Consider the following 26197-nt stretch of genomic DNA (forward strand, 5'->3'; position numbering starts at 1 on the left):
ACTGTAACCCATGACAAGTTCTGCCTGTTATTGGAAGAAGTCATCAGACATGGTGCTGAAGGCTTTTGGTGAATTAGGTCAGGGGAAGTGGGTTTCTAAATGTAACAAAGTCAGCAACAGGGCTCCTATGCATGTTCCTGGCCAATTATGGTTCAGGTTTCAAAACTCAGGGCTGGTGCAGACTAAATATTGAGGTAAACACTGTCAGCCTACACATTTTTCAAACCAAATCTAATTAACTCAGTGAATGCATTTCTGTTTCCCATAACACCAGTGATTTATCCCTGTAATTGCTCCAATTACAGCCATTTAAGAGTATCAACAAACATTACAAAGGCAGAAGTATGAGCAGAAGAGATACACAAATTGAGCCCGTCCTCGACTTAAACACCCACCTTGTGATCTGGAGTAGACGGCCACAGAGCCGCTGACCAGGCCGACGTACAGACAGTGTTTCTTATACACTAGACTGGTGACGGTGGACTTGTCCGGGGTGAAGAAATGCTGCAGGCGCACTTTCTTTGATCGCTGGCTGCTCTTATACACAATGATACTGAAGGAGAAAGGAAATGAAATTAGATCAAACTTACAACAGTGTGCTTCTTTAAAAATACTTGACTTCTTTGTCAACTATAACATTCTGGTAGTAGATGCAGTTAAAGAGATTTAAGAGACAGTGTTTGACACTTTGAATGATTACATTTAATTAAATCTATTCTATTGCTGAAACAAGTTCAATGTTTTAAACATGCTTTTTCTGATGTTTTTTTCTGACGTTCCCTGAAGCTGGTTTGTTAAAGTATTACCCACAGTAAAGTTTGGGGCAAAATAGAAGAAACTCTTGAAAATGCATTTGTTTTTCATCCTTTCATTCCCCATGTATACATGCATAAATACAACCTGACATTGGATGGATCATTGAACCACTTGCTGTATCTTTTATACATTAAATTACATGAAAGGCACACTGTTGTAGGCACACTGTCTATGTTCTGTACCTGCCCTCCTCCATGCCCAGACAGACACTGGGGGACTCACTGGCCTTCGCTGCAGGGACACAGTTCTTTTCTGGAACCTTCTCTCCGTTCTCCTGAGGCTGCTCAGCAGGGACGAAGGTCATGCAGAGGATACGGGACTCCACGTTGAAACACTCAGTCACCTTAGGGTTGGAGCTCTGCATGGCCACGATGGATATCTGGCCCATCTGGTTGGTGCAACTCGCAACCTGAACACAGATTAAAAGCCTTTTGTTTTGTCTGTCTTAGAGAGACCCAGCACTGGGGGCACAGTATTAGCACACAAAAAAAAGCAAACATCAGAAATAGACATACGACTGAAGTACTTAAAGTACGTAAAAAATGTATAATATAAACCAAACTGTATATAATTATCTACTACAACATACGATTATGTTGAAAACAATATTTAATATCTCGGTTTAACATCTTTCTGATAGAGTTTATATTGGACCTCACCATGAAAATAACCAGCTAGAGAAATGTTTATATCTTTAACAGACCCAAGGTTTTCCCTGATGGTGGAAAACACTGCATTAGCAGTGATGACCACAGTCATGACAGTCCGTTTATTTTGCTTATAAACTTAGGTAATGAAGCAATTATAGTGAAACCAAGGTTATTTTCCCAAGGGGACATTAGACATTTTAAATGAAGAACAGCAAAAACGTATTAAAACTAAATCTGACTAAGCTAACACACTACAGTGAAAAACTGCTCTCAGTCAAAACTAAGAGCCACACTCAAGTGGTTAAACCTAAATAATCTAGGGTGCTGAAAATAAGAGTACAGCGATACCATTTGCCAATGAACAGTTGTTAAATCCACTTAACACACTTAACTAAACCCTTAAATCCAAAACTCCAATTTCAGGGGTGAGGCCCATGAACGTATATTAGCAGAACTACTAATGTTATTTCCCTCTGGATGGAAGAAGCCCATGTAGGTAACCACTATAAACATTGAAATAAACTCTTTAATGTATGTAATTGTTGAAATATTGGCTACTACAGTGTTTGTTTTACTGAACAAAGAAGGGAAAATGTCTCACCCAGACACAGCCATGGCCCACGACCGGAGTATCAGCTGTGCTCTCTGTGTTGATGTGGGGCTCTGGATTATGAACGGCACATTCCACCTGTCACACAACATGAAGACAGGTCAGACGAGTAAGTCATAATGTAGGAATTCACAGGATAGAGAAAACAGGTGTCTGGTTGTTCTTTATTGGTGTCTATATAAATGTTAAGCCCCTGTAGTAACCCTATTTTGTCCACCAACATGGGTCAAATCAACTACATGTCAATGTTTCTCCCACCAAATGACCCTTATAGTTAGTGTTATCTGATACTTGTTACTAGTCTAAAATCAGAATGGCCAGTACGGGTATCGAACCCGCGACCTTCGCGTTATTAGCACGACGCTCTAACCAACTGAGCTAACCGGCCTGAAAACTGTCAGCTATTTTAATCATCTATGGTATGTCACTGCTGGTGACATACTGTGATCCTTGTACCACCACAAATCACTGTCATGTCATTTTTTAAGAGCCAATTCATAAATAACCATCTTAGTATAAACAATGTCCATGAACTTTTGCTAACCCTGTTTGCACTCAAATGCTCACAAACTATTTGAAACAAACACCTGCATCCACCCATTTAAAACTATACAAAGAAACATTAGAAATTGTTTGTAAGGATTACCATGTTTCCTTGTTTGTTAGTGTTCATGAAATGTGTTGAAGGATGTACTGTAGCATGCCGGGGAAGAGCTATTCAATTCTTTCTGGCTGATATCACAAAATCGGACAGACATTCATATTTTTTGCATTATTGTACTGTCACATTGTTTATCTGATTAACTTTACATTACGTACGTCAACGTTTGAAATTCTGTTTCAAACTGAGCTAAATTGCCATAACTATTGGCCAGTACGGGTATCGAACCCGCGACCTTCGCGTTATTAGCACGACGCTCTAACCAACTGAGCTAACCGGCCAACTTACAATAACCACATGGCATGCTTTCAAAAAGATGGTAGGTATATATATAATACTGAGTTTAATAATAGGGAAGAGATGGAGTTAAGTACACAGAGACTCACAAATGCAATCACACACTTACACACAACAAAAACTGAGACAGAGACACTCAGACAGCTGATTTACAACAACATTTATACTGATGACCTTCTGTTGACCACAGTAGAGGCCTGTTGAGAGGCGGAACAAATGTGGCTGCTGGATTCCAACTAGGGCACCCCTCCAATACACAAGACTTAAATATACAAATTCAAGTCCCAAATTGCAGTCCAACAAACAAACAAAAAAGGAAGCCATTTATTTTGAACCCATTCCTTAGTGCACTGAGAGGAGTGAAAGACATTCAAATGATTAAAAGGTCATGTTAAGTACTATGCGAGGTTTAGGAAGGGCCTCAGAGTGACATAAATTATTCTAAATGACTCATGATCTTAACATTGTGTTGTCCATTCCACAAATCAGTGTAATAACAAATAAACCAATATCATTTAATGGTGACATTGCTATTAGCTTGTTTCCTGTGTTTCTAGTCGGTGGATCAAGCCCCGATGGCATCACACTGTAACCAACTGAAATGCTGGACATCATACATTTTTAAGCCTTTTAAAAGGATGATAACTGATCAGACACTGCTAGTAGACATAATCCATTGAATACTGTAAAGACATGCAGTTTGGTATTTAGGACACAGTCACACACACATGACTGAGATAAGAACATTCAGACAGTTGATTTGAGATTACATTTATACTGATGACCTCCCTTTTCCTACACTAGAGGCCTGTATATGTTGGTAGCTGCTTTATTCAAACTATGGTAACCTTCCAAATGCAAAAGACAACATGAACTCAAACACAGTGTATCTAACTCCATTCCACAAATCGGTTGAATAAAGGAATATAAAACCATTAAATGATACACATTTTAGAAATCATTAGTTGAATATGCTTATTCCTTGGTTTTTAGGAAGTGACTTGAAACAAATGTGATATATAAAATGGAATAGGTCATTTGTTATGTCATTGTGGTTAATCTATAGGTTAACTGGCAGTGTTATAATATGAGCATTGACCCATACTGTTGCCGGACCTTGGCATTGAATTGACCAGCCACTATGTATATTGGAGGTTACTACATTGGACTTAATCTTGGCAATGGCCTAATTCAAACTGACCGTGCACTCCTGTGGGGGAAACTTCTGTGTAGCAATGCAGTGGGAGTCACCGACTCAGGAAGGAGACACGGGATAGAGCTGGAGCTTTGATGTCAAACACTGATGGTTTATTAGGAGCTTCGGCCGGAGAATTCACAAAACAAGTCCAAGAGCCAGAGGTTCTGACTTCACGGGAGAGTTGCCACGTCAATTCTGAAGAGCCTCTCTCTATGTTAGACCTTTTAACTGGTTCACAGAGAGTAATCAACATCTCTGAGGGAGTAGACTAAACAGCTGGGAACACTGAATCACTTGCGTCCGACACTTATGGCCTCAAAGATTTCACACCTTAAGAGTCCACAAACACCGATAAGGAAGTGCCTCAGCGTTCTCACAACAATTACCATTTGTGCCCGAGAGTTGACCGGTCACAAACTGGTGACAACAACACATATGGCACCAAGGCCTTTCCTTAAAGGAGATAACAGACGTCAGAGTAGATCATAAAACGTCACAGAGCAAAAGGTTAGATATCTAGAAGAATTATTCCTTAACAACTCCAATCAGCAGACAATATATCCATAGATCTTGTTGCTTGTTAGTGTTTCAAACTCACAACCTTGTTTCTTTTAGGACCATGATATAACCAACTGAGCTGACTGGCTGGTTGACTGTTTGTTGCATTCACTTAAGAAAGTTACATGAAAATAAAAATGTCTCACCTTGAACTCCTGCAGCTTTGACATGACCACAGGCATTTGCCGAAGCAAAAGAGGGTGTTTCTGCTTTTTGATCTGATTCCCATCTTCCTCGGCGAAGAACCAGCCCTGCAGGTTGTCCTCCTCTGATGTAACACACAAACACACACACACACACAATTAGCACGTGATCTGATGTACAGTATGCAGCAAGTGTTTTTTAACCACAACAAGTTATCTGCCTTGTTTTTTAACCACACTAATGTATCTGCCTTCAGAATAAAAGACTCTAGAAGTCACATTAAACAACTATCAACTTATAACTAGTTTTAAACATTGTTTGGTGCTGATTTTAATACACTAGATTTGGTCATAATATGAGGATGACCTAACAACCATTAGCCAATAATGTTTAACTGTAGTCACTTGAAAAGTCATAGGCAATGAAATAAAGAGATACATATACCAAAAAGTCAAGAAAGTAAACAGATACATTTTATAAATGCATGTATACACAATTAAAATGAAATAAAACAATGGTAGAACTGAGACAGTGTTGTTGTACTGTACCTAGAGCCAGCTTAGCCATCTGCAGGTTGCTGATCCATGACTGTTTGATGGCCGGGCTGAGGGTGTTGAACACTGCACTGAAGTAAGTGGGTTTACCCAACCTGCCAATAGAGAGGACAAAACAAAAACACTAGATTAGAAAGTTGAAAGAAAATTACACACTCTGAGTGTTATATGTATATTATCACAAAATATGATCAATGTGTTTCATAGGATATTTTGTGAAATGTTTTTCAATGTCCATCTAGATTTACTCCACATATTTAGTATTTTTTGAAAGCTCTATGTGATAACTTAGCACAACAGCCACACACTGGACAGGAGTTCAGAATTCAAAACTAATGTTTTCATAATTTTTTGTTAAATAAATACAACATTTTTCTCAATGTCTGTATGGGGCTTCAATGCCTTGTAAGTGCAACTACATATTAAAATAGGTATTTTTAAGTTAAGAACAGTGGAAATTATTTTTTTCACTACATTTAAGTCCTCACATACAGCTTTAAAAAAGTACTTTCATTACCAGACAGTGTTTTTAAAACAAACATGACAGATGCTTTAACAAAATGATACTAAATGATGAATTTAGTGCAATATGTGTCTACTCTTTAGCAACCAAAGGGCCTTCTTTGCTTAAATATTTCTTTAGGTGGTCATGTTCATTTCTGAATATCTAAACATATACACCAGTACAGTGCTTAGTATCTGTTACAGAAAAATATCCATAATGAACAAATGAAAGGGCTCTATCTGGGTTGAATACCAGCCAAGGGGGGAAATGATTCTGTCCATTCAATACTGACTGACTAGACCTACTGTGACACAAATGTGACACAAATCAATGTCAATTATCGCTCCTATCAGCAGCTCATGTGGACATTGTGTGTGTGTGTGTGTGTGTGTGTGTGTGTGTGTGTGTGTGTGTGTGTGTGTGTGTGTGTGTGTGTGTGTGTGTGTGTGTGTGATATGCATCTCTACTGCCACTGACTGGTGCTGAGAAGTGTTGTGTGTGTTTTGAGATTTGAGAGATCAGGAGAGGAATGAGTGAGGCACAGCTGTGTTTCCAAACATACCCGAGGATAATCTCACCAGCTAAATGCAGCAGGGATGAGGGATGGAGAGCGGAAGTTAAGAAGAGAAAGAGTGTGTGAAAATGCCAATGAAGGATGTACTCATAAGGGACCACTTCCAGACTATAATAGTGTGTGTAAATGTGTGACATGGTCAGAACCAGCTGCAGCGCTGAGTATCCTTTTGCTTATAAACACTGATGCACATTTCCTCCCCTGAGATTAACGCCTCAGATTAGAGCTGGTGGAGAAGCTTGTTTATCCACATATTCAAATGTGCTCTAATACTCATAAAGCTATGGGCACACAGGGCAGCTGGAAGGCATTCAGAAGGATGAAAGGGGATTGTGGTCAAATCAAGGAAAAACAAGACGATTTTGGAGACTGTTCAAATGTAAGAGTTGTGTATATGTGTGTGTGTGTAGAAAACGAACTTGTCATGTTTTCCGGGCAGCTGGAGTTGGATCCTACAACGGTCAGCTGCTCTGATCTCCTCCTCCTTCTTCAGTATCAGCCTCTGGAGACCTGACACCCAATCCTGGGCCACTGTGGGGTTTACATTCTGTACACAGGAGGGAAAAAGAGATGAGGGAATGAGAAAGAGGGTAATTAATGGGAAGTGAGTGGGAGAGAAAGGAAGGCTTATTGTTGGCACAACAATGGGAATAGGATTAGGATAACATTACAGTTATTTACATTGGGGATACTAACATGAAAAAACATGTCACAGCAATGAAATACAATACATTACACACATACTGGTGAAGATGACATATGTGGCCTTCTGTATGTAAATGATATTGTGCTTGTATACTTCTCTTGCAAATCAGTGTAGGCTACTTTATAAACTGTAGAGGGATCAGTTATGCTGGAAGCAGATGTTGCCTTAAAAGAATACTCCAATTACTCATACAGGAAGGAAAGGCTTGAAAAAAGAGGGGGGTATAGATCAATTTAACAATGGCTGAGTAATAGATATACAAATGGTCATTGTGTGGGTGACGTTTTCCTTTACAGTGCCATCACAAATTTGTCTTGATCTTTCAATACATGGTTCCTAACTGTATGAAAGGCATTTTATTAAACATGTTAACGGTTGTCTGTTAGCATCCTTTACGTTAGGACATGTAGTGAAAAATGCTTGGCAGTGTACAGCTCAGTCCTGCTTCTTTTTTTCCCCCATCAATCTCTCCATCTCTGGGACACACGTCTCTGAGAGCCTCACTGTTTCTCTGCCTCCCACTCTGCCTCTGACAGGCCGACCACTACAGCACAAACACATCTCACACACACTCATGCTGCGCTGTGCAAACTAAAACACTATCCCAACAGCACAGAAAGACGTGTGTGTGTGTGTTATCTTTGTGTGTGTGGCCACATGATAACATGATATGACAGGCTTGAATGTTGCAAATTAAGTCATAAGAGACTCGCAGTGTTCCCGAGACGAATTGCCCACGCCGGCACATTCCTCAGTTTAGACATTACACGCCTTCATAAGAGCCCAGCCCTTAAGCATCTGAGGAAACATGATAAAAGTCCTGAAGTTCACTGGGGGAACATTCGTCAATGTCAATTCTTGGCAAACTTCCAATAATATTAATAGACACAATATAACTATTCAACTCATATTCGTTTGAAATATGACCAAAAACAAGTAGTCAATTATTCACAACAAAGCTAAATGTATGTGTGATAAGGTTTTTTTATTTTTGATGACCTTTTAATATGTATTCCCTTGCAGATATAATAAACTGATGATGAAATGTGATGACATTTCATTTTGATTTGCACTTAAATAAAACGTTCTCCAAGGCACAATAAAGTATATATATTTTTTGGAAATATTATTTAACCTATTATGTTATATGTAATGTTATTGCATCTATTTCATATTTTTGTAACACCTGAATGTCCAAACCAGGGTGCAAGGTTTGTTTATTTGTTACATTTGATACATTTCCTGGACCACAGGAGGTAGGTAAAAAGGTTACTTCTGTTACTTTTGGGTATTTTCTTCCATTTAAACTTTTGTTATGTCTGATAATATGTCATATCAGTACTGAAATGTTTTTGCTAATACATAAAGCACTAATTTAGTTTTTAAAAGTGCTATATAAATAAAGTTGATATTATTATTATAGAGCTGTGTTGAGTTGAACTGATGTGACTTTAACTCACAGCTTGTGTTCAGTATAGTCATACAGTACCTGGTAGTTTCCTTTGAGGCTGCTGATCATGGTGGAGATCTGGTTCACCAGACTGAGGTCATGGATCAGGTTCTGCAGATCTTGGTACAACTGACCGGGGCCCATGTACAGCTTATCTATGGAGAACACACACAAAAACATAAACAAATGTTTCACTCATACATAGCAGTGACAACAATCAAGAGGCTGTGTTCTAAATTTCAGCTAGAAATAATAAAAGCCTACAAAACTGCCAAGTAGCAGGGAAATTAAGCTGAGACCTCAAAAGCTGATGTCACCTTTATGGAAAGTTAGATAAACCGGCAGCAAAGGGTGAGGCCAGTGTTGTCGGAGAAGCCTTTCAAATTGGACAAAAAGAGAAAATCAATAAAGGACAATCACTCACAGGGAGCGGTGACAGCTCTGCAAACTTGGCAGTGATTCTCACCGAGTGCTCTGGAGTGTGAGCTTTCAGAGGCAGCACAAATATTCCATTTTGTTTGGGGAATTGCAACATCTAAGTCCAGGAATATTCAAGGTGGAAACGTACCATGGAAATGAATGGGACATTATGGGGAATTGATGGAAATTCAGTGGCTTAAAAGACAAATATAGGGGTTATCTGCTAAAGTAGTATAAACCATGTCACATGCAGAAAGAAACACACCTTTTACCTTATCATTAGTAGACAATTCAATGATTTACTAAAACAATCCAATAATGTTTGCCATGTGGTGAGTAAGCTAGCTAGCAATTAACTAATGTGGAAAGATACTTTCAAATTTGAGCCTACAATGTTGTTTTGTGCAAACTTAGGGTTTGAAGTGAGCAACTCTTAGAAAATGAATGTTTAATACTAAGTTGAAATAAATGAACTAAAACTGTTTGACACTACAACCCACATGGTAACAGCTAGCTAACAAGAACTAGTAGAAGGGTTTACATACAAGTTATAAAAGGTGTACTTTTACTGCTTAAGTCTGCTACCTGCTGGTTAACTTTAAAAGCAAAAGCAATATCAAATATATTCTTTTCACTTCTCTTAAGGCTCAGAAATTGCAGCAGTGTTGGCAGTGGTGTGAGCCTTACAGGTCATGAAATGGGAGGATGCACGTTCCATGCAGAGTTGTACTTTTTCTAAATTCCTTTGTAATGGGATGCCATTACATGATAGGGGAGTGCTCTGCTGAATGCAGTGCAAGGTTACAATTCAAATAAATGGGCAATCTTTAAACCAAAACATGCCATTAGTTAGACCTAATATTCTTTATTTATGTGTATCTCCACCATTAACTTAACTTTCCTTGAAAAATGTTCCGCCCATTTGCAACCTTAGGTATTTGCCTCTCAGCACTTGATATATTGATCCCAATAATCCTTTGTTTTGATGTTTTGTATCAAAATGAAAACACTGCTTTTCCTCTCCATCAACTTCTTTCTCTCATAAAGATGATCATGAAGACTTGCTTGTTCAGAGCACAGGGGGAAAGCCTGTCAGTTGGAAATAAATGGTCAATGCGAAACGATATCGAGGTCATTCGATCAAATGGCTCAATAAACATGCACAGGGCTTTTTCCAATTAAAGCTGAAAACCGTAGAGCGTGTATCGGTGAACAAACAGTTAAACCTCATCAGAGTATTTGGCACCAAAATGACTTTGTTTGCTTCTACCATTCTACTCTTCTGCTATTCCCTCCTTCCCTCCTCCTCTTCTTCTTCTACAATAGTCACAGTCTGCCTGGTGCTCCGACTCCATGGCAACCTAGTCCAGTGCTCTACCGAAGATCTCGCTGACTGGGCTTTCAGGGCACACTATGCCTGTTTATCCAAAATCCGTGTTTGTAGGTGGTCTCCGGGAGAAATACTTAGAAATGTCTCCCTCTGAGTTTGTACACAAGTGGCTGCTCACAGAGACATAACTTATTTTGTGTCAGCACATATGCATGAGCTCACACATAACCCAGCAGCCCTGCAGTATGAATGGGTTTTGCATTTCATTGATGTTTTTATGATCAATGACCTTTTTGTAATCGTGGATCAAGTCAAAGACACCATTCATCTTTAGTTCATGATTATTTACTTAAGATCAAATGAAACGTTTGTTGTTGGAGTGCACTTCTCCTATCATGTTTGTTTGTTTTTTTCCATTTGCCTTCTCCAGTGGAGCTGTATGCAATTTTCATGGCTCATCTGTCTCAGTCAGGGGGTTGAATTCAGGTCAGGGCAGAAACGCTGAATAAACCTGTCATGTTTGCTCTATGGTGTGTCATGCTTGGAGCAAGTGCAACTACATCAGTCCATTCATAGCCAGTATCATATGACAGAGTGCTATCTTAGGACTAGTTAATATAGGCATTGTTGAAGAAAAGAAACATGATTTAACTACATCTTTTCCAATATTCCTGTGCATGATTTGAGTTTACATCAAACAGTTCTAACAATCAAACAGAGTCTAAGTTCTGCATTCTACGGTTATTTCCATACCCTGTGACCGGTGTATGATGGGGGTGTGCACAAGCCTTGCAGTACGCTTTTCTCCCCCTTCTCTACCACATTTTGCTTATATTATGCCTTTAAATAATAGGACGCTACCAAATTGACCATTCCCACAGACAAACGGGCACTGTGCATCTCGTTTCAACTCGGGTCCAACTTCCTGAATGGCTCATTGTGAGAGTGCCAAATGCCCCTAGTTTTTTTCTTTCAAAACCGACCCAGCAGTATCATAGGAAACACGGCAGTCATCCCAGCGATTACACACTTCCTAAAAACAAACAATTGATCTACAAATTACATACTGACTGAAAGCAGCAGGAGAATTAGATGATCTGACAGCACGGTGGTCTGATTGCTATTCAGAGTAGAGAAGAGTTAAATAAGCAGAGAGACACCAGAGGGGTGACATCATGAGCTGGAGAGGCTTCTCATTGTCTTCTAGCAGACTGGTCAACAAGCTGCTTTTGGCATCACACGGTTGACTAAAAAAAAAACAATTGTTTCCACTTGTCAAAAGTTCCTGGACATTGCACACATTCGTATGCACACTCATATTCCCAGAGACACACACACCGGGCTACAGTTGGTTGGGGGAAATCAGAGTAAGGGGACTGAATAAAGGTCAGCAAGCTATTGTCGACGAATACGGCAGTACAGTCCTGTCAAGTATATTTAACAGCTCTGCTCAAAGACACTTTTTATAGAACTATGGCCAAATCAATTCATATCAACTTCCACAACACCTTATCTAATGACCCATGTGGCCTTCTTCAGGCCTATAAGGAGAGTGTGAATGCACTTGTATCATCACATCGGGTTAAGATGCCCTTTGCAGCCCTAAGCCCCTATAGTCAGAGCAGATGTTATTCAGGTCTGTCTGTGCCATCTGTATAGAGCTCAGGGAGGTATCAGAGGGAGACAGGTGGCCTCTATTGATGGGTGCAATAGAGAGTGCATCAAATGTAGCTTAAGTGGAAATTAAGGGAATAAAAGGCGGATAAATGAGGGGAGAAACTTGTTTAGGGCTGCGGAAGAGTGAGAAAGTGTGGAAATTCAGCATAGCAGGTGGACAGAATGCCAAAACACCTAAGAAATATCACACTGTTTGTTTTAAAAGATAAATCTGACTGGCTGCAAGAAACTGAACATGATGTAACTGTAATGCAGAGGGAGAGGAGTGATGGTGAGAGAGAGTGCAGTGAGTTTCTCCGTGGTAGTAATTCCAGCCCACTAGCATTGGCAACAGACAGAGTGATCCTTTGACCTCAGCTTGAACGCATACCACCTTTGACAGGGATAACACAACATGAAAGCACTCATCCAGCCCAGCAGTGTGAACTGCTAACATTACCTCGGCACAAGCACATACACCCCAAAATAAATCTACATCCTTAGCATAACAACTGCAATGCTGTGACCACTAAAATATAGACTTTGGATATGTCTCATTGAAGTCAGATCTTGGCTTTTTAAAGTGGCTGAGCAGCTGTTGGTGACGGGGAAACACAGTGGAAAGACTGAAATCATTGCAGTCAGCAGCCAGCAGCCCAGAGGATCCCAGAAGGAAATAATTCACATTCAGGCTGGACTGGATGGAGTGCGGGTCTGACACAATTTCTAAAAATGGCTGTGAATGTCTGGTTAGAAACAACTAACTCTGGATTAGAATCATGTAGTGAAATTACTACAGTTTTTGCAAGTAATATTGATAATTATAGCCCTGAGAGAGCTTTACTTAAACATCCAGAGAAAATGTCTTAAATCCAGGTTATATAGAGTCCTGGGCTGCAACTAACACTTACTTTTATTATATTAGTTTTAGATTCATGGATAAATTGTTTGGTCTACAAAATGTTCCTTCCAGTGTCTGAAAGTCCAATGTGATGCCCTCAAATATCTTGTTTGTCATTCCAAAATTCAAAGATTTTCTATTCAACATCACGAAATCTCCAGAGCTTTAAAACAGCATTTTCTGCCATTTTTGCTTTTCAAATGAATATCAACATATCAATCAAAATAGTAAGCAATTATTTTTCATGTTGATCGACTCAATGGATTAGCTGGTCAGCTGTTGCAGCTCTAAATGACCATAGATACATGCATCAACTAGTCATGAAACACAAGCAATTAACCAGCCAGTAGGCTCATATCCCAGAGTCAAATCCCCATGGTCTACTTGACACATTTAACACCTCACCTAATTAAACTCACTCAACTTATCTGTCACTTTTCCTAACAGAGAAACAGCACCACAGTATAACTGATTTAACAGAATGTTGGTTCATACTTGGCTTGGCGTTGATGACCACCTTCTCCCCAGAATGAGGTGTTGTGTAGCGGGTATTTTCGGCCATGTCCTCGCTGGATCCAAACTCTAGCACGTCCACGAAGCTCAAAGGCACGCTCCACTTCAGGAGGAACTTCTGGTCGGGGGGGGCATTGCCACTGCTGCTCCCGCTGCCATCCTGACATCTGGACAGAGCCCAAAGAGATGGAGGTCATGAGACAAAGTGGCTCTGGTTCATATTGTTCTTAACATCTTGTTTGTGGACAAAAAATGTGTGAGGGGAAAATATGAGTGCAAGAAAAGATGGTGAAGAGGAGAAGAATAACATCAGTGAGGTAGAAAAGGCCAACAAAAGGTAAGATGAAATGTATTTCACTCAGAGGCAGATTTGTGCTGACCAACAATTACAGGACAGAAGCTGAAAAGCACAGAAATTGGAATCCACTAACTCTTTGCTAAATAACAAGGTATTTTGGGTCCGACCTATACACTCCATGAGGGGACAAGTCAACCTAAGGTTACACTTATTTACAACTACTTGCCATATTTCTCTATACTTGAGAGTGGATTTTAAGTCCGATTTGATGGTCAGAAAAATCCCGTTACATTAAATATTCCCAAACAAAAGGCAAAGTGAAAATAAACTATCCATTTCTAATTCTGTAAAATGGTTAAAAGATTATAGGACAATGCGACCGGAGAGCAGCAGAAGGTGCACATTAAGGTAGACAGTAAGAACAGGTCTGGTTTAGCGGTCACTCTTACCGGATATTGGGCGTGGCACACATGAGGACATCGTTGAGCAGGAAGAGGCGTCGCTCCTTCGTTTTGATGATTTCACCACGCTCATTGTAGACCGTCTCCACCATGTCGTCTGAGCGGATCAGGTAGCGGCTGCCGTTACTCAGAAGCTAAAGGATAATGATAAATATAGTTTAAGAAAATATCCTCTATACAAGCGACAACAAATGTTACCATGATTATTCATACATTTTGCAAACTTGGTGACTTCACATTATCAGTTTTGATATTTCTCTTTGTTTCAGTACCTAGCTAACAACACCAAGTTCAGTAAGGTCATGTAAACGATAAAGAGACTCAGAGTACTCCCATCTCATTTTATTGGTTCACACAAGAAAAAACAATCCTGATGCATTTTATTTATTTTTTATCTCTGGGTATTGTAACCTTCGTCTCATGTTATCACACCCTGCCTTCTCCCATGTTTCTCTCATATTCTACTGTACACTTTGGGTACCAGCCTACAGTATGTGGCAGCTATCAACAGTGGCTCTCAGCAATCAAAGGCCATGAGGAACAAAACTCCTCTGCCCCATGTAGATTGTCCTGTAAACACATGCTCCTACACTAAATAACAGAGTGGGTAGCTGCAGATAGACAAATAATTACACCTTTGGGGAAGCTGGTATTGTGTGTGAAGCCATGCGCTAAAAATACGCTATTCAGGCAAAAGAACACTTGAGAAAATGTGAAGCTCAATTGCCTGATGGCCGCCCACACTGGGACGGAGAGAAATGCCATACATATGCTAAAATAATCAAAGATCCGCCAAAAGTGTGCACACTGAGACCACTGAGCAATGAGTGAATCATCAACTCTAACCACTCAGGAATGAAGAACACAGAGCGACAGCATAATACTGTACATTGAAAACTGCATACGAATGTACGTCAGAGCGGACAGTGAGCAGACCTTGTTGAGGTAGCGCTCGTTCATGGCCTTTGCGATGTGACGGATCTCGCAGCGCTGGTCGGCCTCCCTCTTCTTCTCGTTGAGTTTCTCTGCCAGCGTCTCCAGTTCAGTCAGGGCCATCTGCAGGGGCAGCCGGTCAGCGTGACCCACTGGGGTGTTCTTCAACATGTCCTGATGAGGAAGCACAGAGGAGTCATGCTGCAGTCTTACACTGCATCCTAACTTGTATTCATGTTCCTGTGTTATTCACGTTTTATTGTCTTTGCTTTTTAATGTTTATAATGTGTTTCCGCTGCACTATTTCTTATTAATGTCTTTCATTGTTGTAAAGCACTTTGAATTGCCTTGTGGTGAAAGGTGCTATATAAATACACTTGCCTTGCCTTTAGTCAGTCATTGATTAGTAAGTCAGTAACTTTGACTGGCACACATACATGTAAATATATTTAACAATCCGGAATCAAATACTGTATGTATATATGTTCATTTAATTCATCTTAACAGTTACTTACCTGTATATCATTTGTATTGTATCTTTAATTGAGTGTGTCTTGTGTGAATCTGTACTGTCCTGTTTTTCAATCTCACTCTGTTGCTGCTTAAACTCCTGAATTTCCCCACGGGATTAATAAAGGTCCATCTTATCTTATCTTATATACACAAAGGACACATCTCAAAGTGCTTTATAACGGTTTCATTCATGAAAAGAAACCGTACTTTACAAGTCCTTAATCTAAATAATCTTGTCCAACAACATTGAAAGCATGCCCTCTCCCACACATCCATAAAATATCTATATAGCAAACATGACATGACCTAAGAACCTGTGTGGTCCAAACACGGCTGGAAAACATGTTCCTCCTTAAAGAAAGCAACCCAGTGTCCTACATTTTCTTATGTTTTCTAGAAGAGACAATCTAATAATCCAGGGCAGGATAAAAAACGATTTGAAGATTTCCACTCAGAGCATTTCCCTCACCTCCCCTTAAGGGCTTTGATTAACGTGTATGGAGCTCCCTCTGCTGTCAAATAATATACTACACTGTCTTCTGTATACTGCAGTTTGGAGCTTGAAAGTAGGACACCGCCTTAATTACGCATGCCAATATTATTTCCATGGCCTAGGGGGAAGTTCAGTCAATATTTGTGAACATGAGCTTCTCTCTCTCCACAAACCACAGAAGTAAGTCTCACAGTTGTGATGTAGACAATGAATAGGAAACTGATGTTGTGGACCCACAGGATGTTTGTATATATTTTCTATTGTAGTGTTTTCAGGTTGCGAAACAGAAATCTAGCGAGAGTCATTGATGACATTTCAATACATTGACTATGAAGCATTTCCAGAATGAATACTTAGTTTTAACTATACATGAGTTTTAGCCCTCTAGTTTTTGGAGTTAGGAAGACAGCTGTTCATGTTTTATAATATGTTTCGACACTATTAGACCATGAGAGAACATTTATAAATGTTGACAGAAGGTTAAGTTCCTCTATAGAATAAGAATTCATCATACCTGAAGGAGCAGAATGAACTGTGGGAATCTCTGGATAGGTTTCATCATCAGGCCGTACAAAGTCATCCGGTCACTGCTGGTCTCCTGGCGATGCTGTAGGGGGGAAGATGGGTTAGAATGTGTAGTGAGGAACCGGTCTAAAGGATGCATAAGGCTAATATGCACGCTAGCAAGGTACAGATATGTATTTACCAGGCAAATTCATGTACATACGAGTAGATTTATTTTAGATGTATTTAAATGAGGAAACAATTCGATATGTCCTGCATTCAATGTTATCGGCTGCAAGATTTTCAGTTTATGAATGGTTTTAACGGTGTCTGTAAAGCTTTTCTGGTAAAATGCACAATACAATTATTTTAAAAGATGTGTATGCAAATACAATGATATGTAACAATATTTATGGCACTGTTTCCACACTGCAATGTGGTTAAAGTTTTCAATTTGACACATTCATGCGTTTTTCTCAAACCTTGAGGAATTCCAGGAAGCCAGGTTTGGCGGCACACGTCTTCCTAACCACTGCCATTGCAGTGCTGAAGTTGTTCACATACTCACAGTAGGCATCCAGCACCATGGACTTTGAGAACTGTTGAGAAACAAAACGTTTCAACACATTGCAGGAACATACTGATACTGTACCAGTTTTGAAAGACAAATGATATCATGCTGCCGATAGTGGCATCTGATCAGAACAGCAAATATTCCTAAAATAGGTTTCTTTTGTACAAGTTCTATTGTTTAATTTGGCATGACAGTAGTGAGGTGATGAGGGCACAGAGCAGACTTCATATAGGTCAAACTGCCCCTCGGATGTCATGCCAGGGTTCAATTCCCGTACAAAAACAAGGAAGTAAAGTGAAAATCTTGGATAACAAGTTTAAGAATAACAGCCCCGGCTTACCGATGCAACAAAGACATCCCCAATCATTTCCAGGCTGTCCCACTCCGCCACTCGGCTCGCCAGGGCAATTTGGAACAGGAAGTGGGACTGCAGGATCTCACGCACACGATAAAAGGTCATCTTCAGTTTCCTGTCGCTCAGCAGCCTCGGCTCAAGATCTGACAGGGGCTTCTCGTATTGCTGATAAAGCAGACAAGATGAAATGTAAAAACAAAACGTATCAAAGTAGATTTGACATCACTGCAGCCACACGTGCATACCTCTAGTATCCTTTTCAGTGCTTCAAGATAGTTCTTCTCACTCTCCAATATCGATTCCAGTATACATCTTCTCACCAGCTGTAAAGAGAAAAGACCAAACCATGGCATCGTTTTATTTAAAAGCAAATTCACACAGAAAGGAGTTACACAAATTGCGATGAAAGATGAAAGGCATGTTCGTTACCTGTTGCTGTGACAGACCCTCGGGGGCTGGACTCAGCACTGGCTCAACATTGAAGCAGTCCACCTCGATGAAGAGTTCAGACTCTTCATCCTCAAAACAGGTCGACTTCCTCTCTGAGAGATTAGGAAAACAGAGCAAGTAAAGGACCTAAAATATATGATTGCAAATGCTGTAGTGAAAAAAGAAAAGCCAAATGTTGATGTCCTTTACTCATACTGAAATGTACACTGATTCAACACAACGAGAGAAGAGCCTAACTGGGAATGAAACAGCAATAGAGTTTTCTGTTTAAGAAGGAAAATGATATACCGTGACAGAATGACTTGGTTTTGATGAAAGAGCGTCCCTTCTTCACTGCAGCTTTGGTTTTCTCCAGTCCATCTTTGGTCCCTTCTTTAGCTGCCTTCACCAGCTTTTGCATCTTTGATGAGACAAAATACACTGTTATATATATATATGGCAGTAATGTAGTCCACAATTAATCATTTCAAACCAAGGTTAAGTTTAGTTTACTGTGTCTAAACTTATGGTCTAAACAAAGCTATTGAACTGAAATGAGCTACACATGAAGGGAGCAGTGTTAAAGTAGGGATGAAGATAAAAGGCAGATGGTTTAATACATGTTAACAGGAGAGTGAAGTTGAGGATGATACAGTAAATGGGACATCATCTAAAAGTAACAAAGTGGCCAAATACATAATTCATGTTCTTGTTCTACATTGTAAGAGATACTGTTAATGATACTGTTACAACAGTTTTCCGCTACTTTGAATAACAATCATACATCTCAATATCTGTTTTCTAAGTGTACTTTCACCAACTGTTACATTAAAATATATACTGAGCTTTACAACAACCACCAATGCATAAACATATAACAAGATAAGTGCCTCTGACAGGGAAGCACATGATCTGTGTGCAAACCCTTCACCATTACCACCACCACAAGTCATTCAGGTGAGAGCAGGCTGAAGGTACCGAGTCACTGAGAGGGGTTAGCTAGACTGAGAGTTAAGGGTTGGGACTACTTTGTCTAGCGGAGGCGGGCGAGGAGAGCCTCAGGTAGTTTACCTTCTGCTCGTGTTTCTGTTTTAACTGCTGCAGCTCTACCGTTCCCACTGTATTTGCCATTAGATCTTTCATCTTTTTCTCATAGTGATCTTTCAAACGAGTCAGATCTTCAGAGAGCTAAACAAAAGCAAAGCAGGCATTATGGTTATGGTTTTGGAATGACCTTGCACCCTCCACAGCAAATTCACTTTCATTTTTGATATACGATGGTTTCTGCTGACCATACTCCTCCAGAAAATGTACTTTTCCAGAGGGCATGTTCATGGGATCTGTTTTTCTTTCATATATTGGGTCCACTGAAAAATAGCAAAATACAGTTTCACAAAATACTGGAAAATATATATATTAAATATCAGCTGGAAACAGTGTTTTAAACCTCTTATCTAAAAGCTAGCTTTACTAGCTAGCTAGATATAGTTGACAAAGAAATCTGCCAATGACAGTTTTAATTCTAGCCAACAAAATCACAGATCAGGAAACATAATATTGAAATATAATAATGTGTAAGTGTCAGTTTCTGAGAGTTGTCACAACCACATTATCACAAAAAATGTTCCCCCCCCCCTTCATTTTGACAAACTCAACAATGGTTGTTTCATGTGTAAGTACATATATTTATGAACACCAAACGACATTTAATTACATCTCCTTAACTTATGACCATGTTAACACAGTTGAATTATTATTTCAATTCAATTAATTATTATTAATTCCACAAAACATTACAGTACAGCCAGCTGAAGCTAACCCAGATTGATCTCTTTCAGGGTCAAAGGAACTGTGGATTCCATAACAAATGCACAAATGAACTGTTTAATCCTAAAAAGAATTAAGCACAACTTCATGTAAACAAACACATCACATCTACATCCTAGTGGATAATGTAAAGGGTGTAAAAGAAGACAAGCCCTCACTAATTACAAATAAATTACAAATAAAATATACCCTTCTTCATCAACTCATGCCCACCTTTAGATATACAGTGATACTGAGACTGAGTTGTTTGTTGGTTGTAATGTTGACAGAGACATTGGAGGGTGATTGTTATACTAACATGGGTTTTCTTCTGGGGGGGCTTTCCTCTCATGAAGGCGTGGGGCAGGCCGTTCTCAGCGCGACCTTCCCCGTCGCTGGCCTCGTCGTAGCTTTCAAACTCACTGGAGCTCCAGCCGTTGTCCAGGGAGCTGCCGCAGCCTCCCTCCTCCCCAAACTCCACGTCATCATAGATCATCTCATCTGGATCTGTATGAAAAACAGGAGAGAAAAAGAACATTCGACCCAAAATACTAAAGGACACAGCCTACAGAACCATTGATCTGTTTCCATCTAAGCTCAGTAGCATAAGTGTTATGATGTATATGTAGATAAACACAATTAAATGTCATGCACTCAAATACAATAGCCTTAAAATTATTACTGTTTTTGTAAAGCTTATAATGCTGATAGCAGGTTAAAGGTGTGATAAATGTACGTGGTCATTTTCAGAGCAATAGCCTTTTCCCAATGTACAACATTGTATTATACCATAATGGGTTCCTGTAGTAGTAAAAAAGCTAATTTAATCAAAGTATTGACTGGTGATTTGATTGGATTGCAACTTCAATTCATATTTCAAGTATTCAAGTTTCAAGACAGAATACATTTGGAAGTGAAAGCAAACGATGCTGACAGACTTAAACCTACAGACAGGAAGTAAAAAACTGAATTTGTGAAATGTTTTTGAAAGAGTTTCACAAACCTGTGTTGGAGTCAGAGTTCTCTCTGGGCACGTCATCGTAAATCACCTCATCTGGATCTAAAGCATACATAAAACAACTAACTCATGATTTCCCACATCACAAGAATGTTCACACAACGAGCAGGATGCAATGTAGAAAGGATCTAAAAGAAAAGCACACACACAAACACACACACACACACAGGTCTGCTTCCTCAAAAGAACAGGGAAGGAAGTGTCTGGGAATTCAATGGTGTCAAAAGAAGAAGGGAAAAAAAAGCTAACAGCACCATGAAGGCATGCACTGAGTGGAGAAGCAAGTAGAGAACTGAAAGCAGTGTTCTATTAATGGATATGATGCATGTATCTGTGCTCGATGTACGAATGTTGTGGATTGTTCCTTACTTTCCATCCATGCAGTGTTGGCAGGATCAGAAGCCCATTTAGCCAAAGCATCCTCTTCTCTGATAGGTGGATGTTCCTCACTGAAAACACTTGAGAAAATATTGAAATAAACAAAAGTACAACTCGACAAACGATTGTATAGTTTGAAGAGAGAAGTAGCTCTTGCATTATACTAAACATAAAATACAAATGCAACACATTTCAACAAGGGCAAATAGACATTGAGTTCAATAGGATTAATACAAATGAAGGAATAAGTCTTACACAAAAAAAGAACGACATTAACTATAAGACTTATTAAATATATATGTTTACTGCTGTCATTTAAAAATGTTGACAGCGGCTGCATTTCTTATAACTCTACAAAGCTGTGTTTACTATTATCTTGGGCGTATCGTTTTGATATAATGCATATTTATTGATAGTTAGTGAGTATAGCTGAACATAAGGAACATACTTTGCATACCTCTCTAATGATAAAGGATTTAGCGTTAAATGTAATAAATCCCTGCTGTAGAACTGCTGTATACATACCCGTCAACAGCGGTGCTGCCAGTCCCAACCACAGTGACTGAAGAAGGAAAGACAGAACACTTTACAAAAAATAACACTTGCACAACACATTACATTTTCTTGCATGTAACCCTGTTTTTAGGTCCTTTGGTTGTCTAATCCAAGAACAAAAGCTGCAATGTAAATTAGAGTATGAACGTAAGTATTATTATTTAATTTAAATGTTTCTGCACGTCCTCCTGTACGTCATGGAACCCCAAATGCTCTCCCAATACCAAGATGTAGAAAGTCCCCGACCAGACCTAAAATGTGGAGTGTGGACTGCTACTTGGAGAGGTCCCAGTTCACCTCCTGCCCTGCCGTGGTGCCCTTGAGCAAGGCACCGGACATCCCCCTTCCCCCCTCACTCCCATTGCTCCCCGGGCGCTGTACAATAGCTGCCCACTGCTCCTAGTGCTAGACTCCTGGTACTAGGATGGGTTAAAAGCAGAGGCCAAATTTCACTGTGTGTGCTGTGTGCTCTGCATGTGTGACCATTAAAGAGGGGTTTCATCCCTCCCAATTCTTCTTCTTCTTCTTCTTCTTCTCAGTTGTAACTGTGTTCATATGCCACTAGGGGTCACTGATGATTCCAAATATCCATTATTGCCCCGGATTTAGTTTAGATGACATTTCCCTATACATGTGCCTCCATACATTTAACCTGACATGTACCCACGTCTAAACTCTAGGATAAGATACATCCGATGTACTTTCTCAGAACATGTCATGGCAACTGTGATAACTTTGGCAGAATGTCCTTGCTTTGTATATCATGTCCAGGACTCGCAGATTGCTTTGGTCATAGAGTTTTAAACATTTATGATATTAAAAACTATTTTACTAAAATAAAGTAGACTGAGTATTTCATCCTGTAGTGACCTTGGTGAGATAATGACAGTGTAATCAGACTCCTCAGCATGCCAAGCCTCAGGCTTGGAGAAGCTACTGCTAGTTTTTATGGAAACCGGAAAAATCCTCGCAGCCAAACCCAGATCTTTGGGGAGGGCTAAATTTAGTCCCTACTGTGTGGCAAGGCTTTAGGAAAAACAAAGGCAGAGGACAGAAGTAGTTGAGACAGCGTTTAGGTGTCATAGCTCTGTAAATCTAGGTCTTAGTGCAGTGAGAGGAATCATTTCACTCAAACTAACAAGAATAAACAGGGCCTTAATGTCCACAGAATTGTCTGTTGTTGTGGATGTTTAAAATAAACAAACATTTGTCATCATCTGATCCTCCTTTCTTAATTAGCTATTATTATTATAATTATTAAAGGAACAGTTCCCCACAAAAAAAACGAAATTACATATTTTTCCTCTTACATGTAATACTAATAATCAGTCTACATTGTTGTGGTGTGAGTCACAGAGTGTTAGAGATATCGGCCATGGAGAGGTCTGCCTTCCCACCAATGTAATGGATCTTGATGGAACTCTTTTTGTAGTACGTATAGTGTACATGTTTATTTGCTTTGCCTTGACCACTTCAAGCCATCGAGTTCCATTATATTTGAAAGAAGCAACTTCTCTACAGCCAAAAGGTAAAATAAGTATTTCAATATTTGGGGTGCACTGTGCCTTTAAGTACTTTCAGAATGTCCCTGCTGCAGGCTCTACTTTACCATCCTCGTCCGTGGAGAGGTGTCTGATGATGACGGGTGTGGTGTAAGCCGGTGTGATGAGCGGGACTCCTGAGGGCGTAGCATAGCCGCAGGGCACTGGGACTGAGTATCCTGAAGTGATGCCAGCGGGGGTGCTGAGGATATCCTGGACGTCCCCTTCCCGCTCCTTGGGCTCCACTGGAGGGGAGGGTCCCTGCTGCGGCTCAAGCTGCTGCAGTTGGAAAGGGTTGATGTCAATCACAGAGTAGGGGTTGACTTTGCCCTTAGAGGAGGACTCGGGGACGCCCTCTGGAGGGTGAGCGTCATCGAGGGACGCGTCCGGGCCTTCGCTGCCTGGTGAGGACAGGAGATACATCAGAAGATACATTAGATTTCTAGAAAATGTCGGGCACATTGATATTTAAAGAAATTGCAAAACAGTAACGTAACGTTTGGATGTAAAAAGAGTAATTTTCTATAAGCATCTCTAGAAAACCTACAACAAATTATTTTCATTATTGATTATTTTTACTGTCATTCTTTTTCTGAACTTCTGAGGTAAACTATATATATAGTACTACAAACGCAACATTATCCTCTTCAAAAAAAGGAGGGATTAGCATTGTATTATGTTTTGCATTTATTATTTCCATATATGCATTGCTGTCATTTAATCTACTCACATACAATACTTCTGCTGATTTTCTAGTGAATTTTGGTCATTTCAATACCTATACAACTTAACCGAACACATTTGTTCAAAGCTTACAGTCATTGGCATTCACACATATCCAAAATGGGCATATTTTAAGCAGCTCTTCTGGTTAAGGTACACAGTTAGGTTGGAATAAGAGATGACGATGAGCGGTCAATTTGAGAGGCCAGAGAATCCAGGGATATGTTATTAATAGCCAATGGAGGATTTCATGTTGATAGAAATACAAAGGAATGAATGTGTATGTGTATGTTCAATTATGCATGCTTTACAAGGATAAAAGCAGAACAATAATTGCAGTGTTGACATCCCATGAGAGAGAGTAGAGCCTGGCCTTGCCTGCTGCTGCTGCTGTCATGGCTTCAGTGATAAAAGCCAGACAACCTCCAGCAGCAGGCAGCCAGAGATACAAGGTGTCAAGAGAGAGACAGATTGCACCACTTTAACCTGAGCTGAAGGAGCTGGGTAACAGCCAGATAATGTACACAAACATGAAGGGGGGAATGTGTGGAATTTTTGATTGCGGCTGGAAAATATCAGAGTTGTTCTTTGCAGTCATCTCATTTACATACACAACTGTATTAGAGGAAGGGCTAATACTCTCCCTCCGCTGGAGCCAACAATAACATGTCAACACTTTTGGGATGCAAACCTGTTCTTCCAGGGTCTGTCTCTGCCTCATCATCAAGAGGAGGGGGTGGAGGGGGTGGTAAATCTGTCTCCATGTCATCAGCCCCCTCTGCAGCAGATGTCCACTCTCCTCCTGCTGCTGCTCCACCACCTGCTGTGGAGGATGCGCTTGCAGCAACTGGTTCCTCTGCTGATGATGGAGCTGTGTGGGGTGTGATGGAGGGTGCTGGGGGGTCTGGGCTGGGTAGATGCCCCTCAGGGGGACTAACCACTGTCATGTCCTGATTCTGATCAGTACTGCTGGGGGGTAGAGGAGCTGGAGGTGGAGGGGGTGGGCGGTCAGCCTCAGGGACATCATCACCACTGTCATCAAAGTCGAAGGCTTCCCCCTCCTCTTCATCAGCAAGATGGGGAACATTGTCTGCCAACACTGAAAACAGAGATAAGGTTCAGACATGTTCTGGGCCATATAACAGAAATGTCCTTTTTATGAAAAAAAAAAAGTGTGTAGGATCTACTTTCAAAGAATATTAAAATAATATTTATTGGGGATGCACCAATGTATCAGTAGTAACATTGTTTTACTACACAAGACAATCAGGATGTGTTTTTTCTATGTTAAATACATATATTTATAAAGATTTAATATTTTTTGGATGTTTTGTAACCTATTTACTCTAAATAAATGTAGCATTTTATTAACAGAAAAGTTGGACACAACTCTTTTTACTTGATTTGAGTACTTTGCCAAAATAAATAGCAGTTTTCTTTTATTGAAAACTCTTTATTTTTAATAGCTTAAATATCATGTGACCTAATCACTCCAAATCAATAAAGCATAGTTTTACTAGACTAGAAAAGTGGGACTATTTTATGTCAACATTTATAAAAATTAAGCAGTTTTTTCTTAGAAATTCAGATTTATTTTCAGTAACTTCCTTTTCATTCGACACATTGACTCACAGTCCATGTCAGAATAATATTCATAAGATATTAGAGGAATAACAAGCAGAGCTCTGTGATGACAGGCAGGGTCATCACACCACACTGTATGCTTTTGAGGATTTGGCTGAACATACGTAGGATTTAACTCTTTAAACTGTGGGTGGCAGTTTTAGTCCTTGGGCTGTTAAAGTTAAAAGACTGAGCCACAAGCAGACTTATAATTAAGGGTGGGGTCTACTACAGCAGTATGTTTTCTTACAGACATTTTTACAGTTGGGATTTGCTCCGATGTAGCACATCGGCTGTTTTACTTTAAAAGCAAAACCAACCAGGGCAGAGCTCTGAGACACAGTCAGGGTTCAAAGGCGTCACACTCGCATCAGAGCCTTCACTTGGCAGCAGACAGGAAGGGAACAACAAATGTCTTTCCAGTTTCCAGGCTGCAATTAGGCCGGCAGG

At 39.9% G+C, this 26197-nt stretch overlaps 1 protein-coding gene and 2 non-coding genes across 5 annotated transcripts in view; all 3 read right to left on the reverse strand.

Annotated features, from left to right (window-relative positions):
* The window catches only part of arhgef10 (Rho guanine nucleotide exchange factor (GEF) 10), a 50339-nt gene that overhangs the window by 14400 nt on the left and 9742 nt on the right, over positions 1 to 26197 (reverse strand). Inside the window, exons 3-25 of one of the 3 annotated variants that reach the window (XM_034122103.1) lie at positions 24816 to 25223; positions 23470 to 23802; positions 21831 to 21867; positions 21297 to 21376; positions 20913 to 20969; positions 20229 to 20416; positions 19175 to 19291; positions 18413 to 18524; positions 18104 to 18216; positions 17920 to 17997; positions 17660 to 17839; positions 17228 to 17344; positions 16756 to 16848; positions 15239 to 15409; positions 14291 to 14436; positions 13526 to 13710; positions 8763 to 8878; positions 6987 to 7114; positions 5483 to 5583; positions 4937 to 5058; positions 2068 to 2154; positions 999 to 1225; positions 396 to 553 (exon numbers count right to left, since the gene is read on the reverse strand). In XM_034122103.1, the coding sequence (XP_033977994.1) occupies positions 396 to 553; positions 999 to 1225; positions 2068 to 2154; positions 4937 to 5058; positions 5483 to 5583; positions 6987 to 7114; positions 8763 to 8878; positions 13526 to 13710; positions 14291 to 14436; positions 15239 to 15409; positions 16756 to 16848; positions 17228 to 17344; positions 17660 to 17839; positions 17920 to 17997; positions 18104 to 18216; positions 18413 to 18524; positions 19175 to 19291; positions 20229 to 20416; positions 20913 to 20969; positions 21297 to 21376; positions 21831 to 21867; positions 23470 to 23802; positions 24816 to 25223 (3354 nt within the window). Of the gene's footprint in view, positions 1 to 395; positions 554 to 998; positions 1226 to 2067; positions 2155 to 4936; positions 5059 to 5482; positions 5584 to 6986; positions 7115 to 8762; positions 8879 to 13525; positions 13711 to 14290; positions 14437 to 15238; positions 15410 to 16755; positions 16849 to 17227; positions 17345 to 17659; positions 17840 to 17919; positions 17998 to 18103; positions 18217 to 18412; positions 18525 to 19174; positions 19292 to 20228; positions 20417 to 20912; positions 20970 to 21296; positions 21386 to 21830; positions 21868 to 23469; positions 23803 to 24815; positions 25224 to 26197 lie in introns of all 3 variants that reach the window. The other 2 variants (XM_034122026.1, XM_034122174.1) reach the window with 2 other exon arrangements.
* On the reverse strand, positions 2391 to 2464 carry trnai-aau. Its single transcript has one exon. It is a non-coding gene; the product is annotated as a tRNA-Ile (tRNA).
* trnai-aau lies at positions 2945 to 3018 on the reverse strand. The gene has a single exon. It is a non-coding gene; the product is annotated as a tRNA-Ile (tRNA).

This window comes from Trematomus bernacchii, unplaced genomic scaffold, assembly GCF_902827165.1.
Source record: "Trematomus bernacchii unplaced genomic scaffold, fTreBer1.1, whole genome shotgun sequence".
Classification (NCBI taxonomy): domain Eukaryota; kingdom Metazoa; phylum Chordata; class Actinopteri; order Perciformes; family Nototheniidae; genus Trematomus; species Trematomus bernacchii.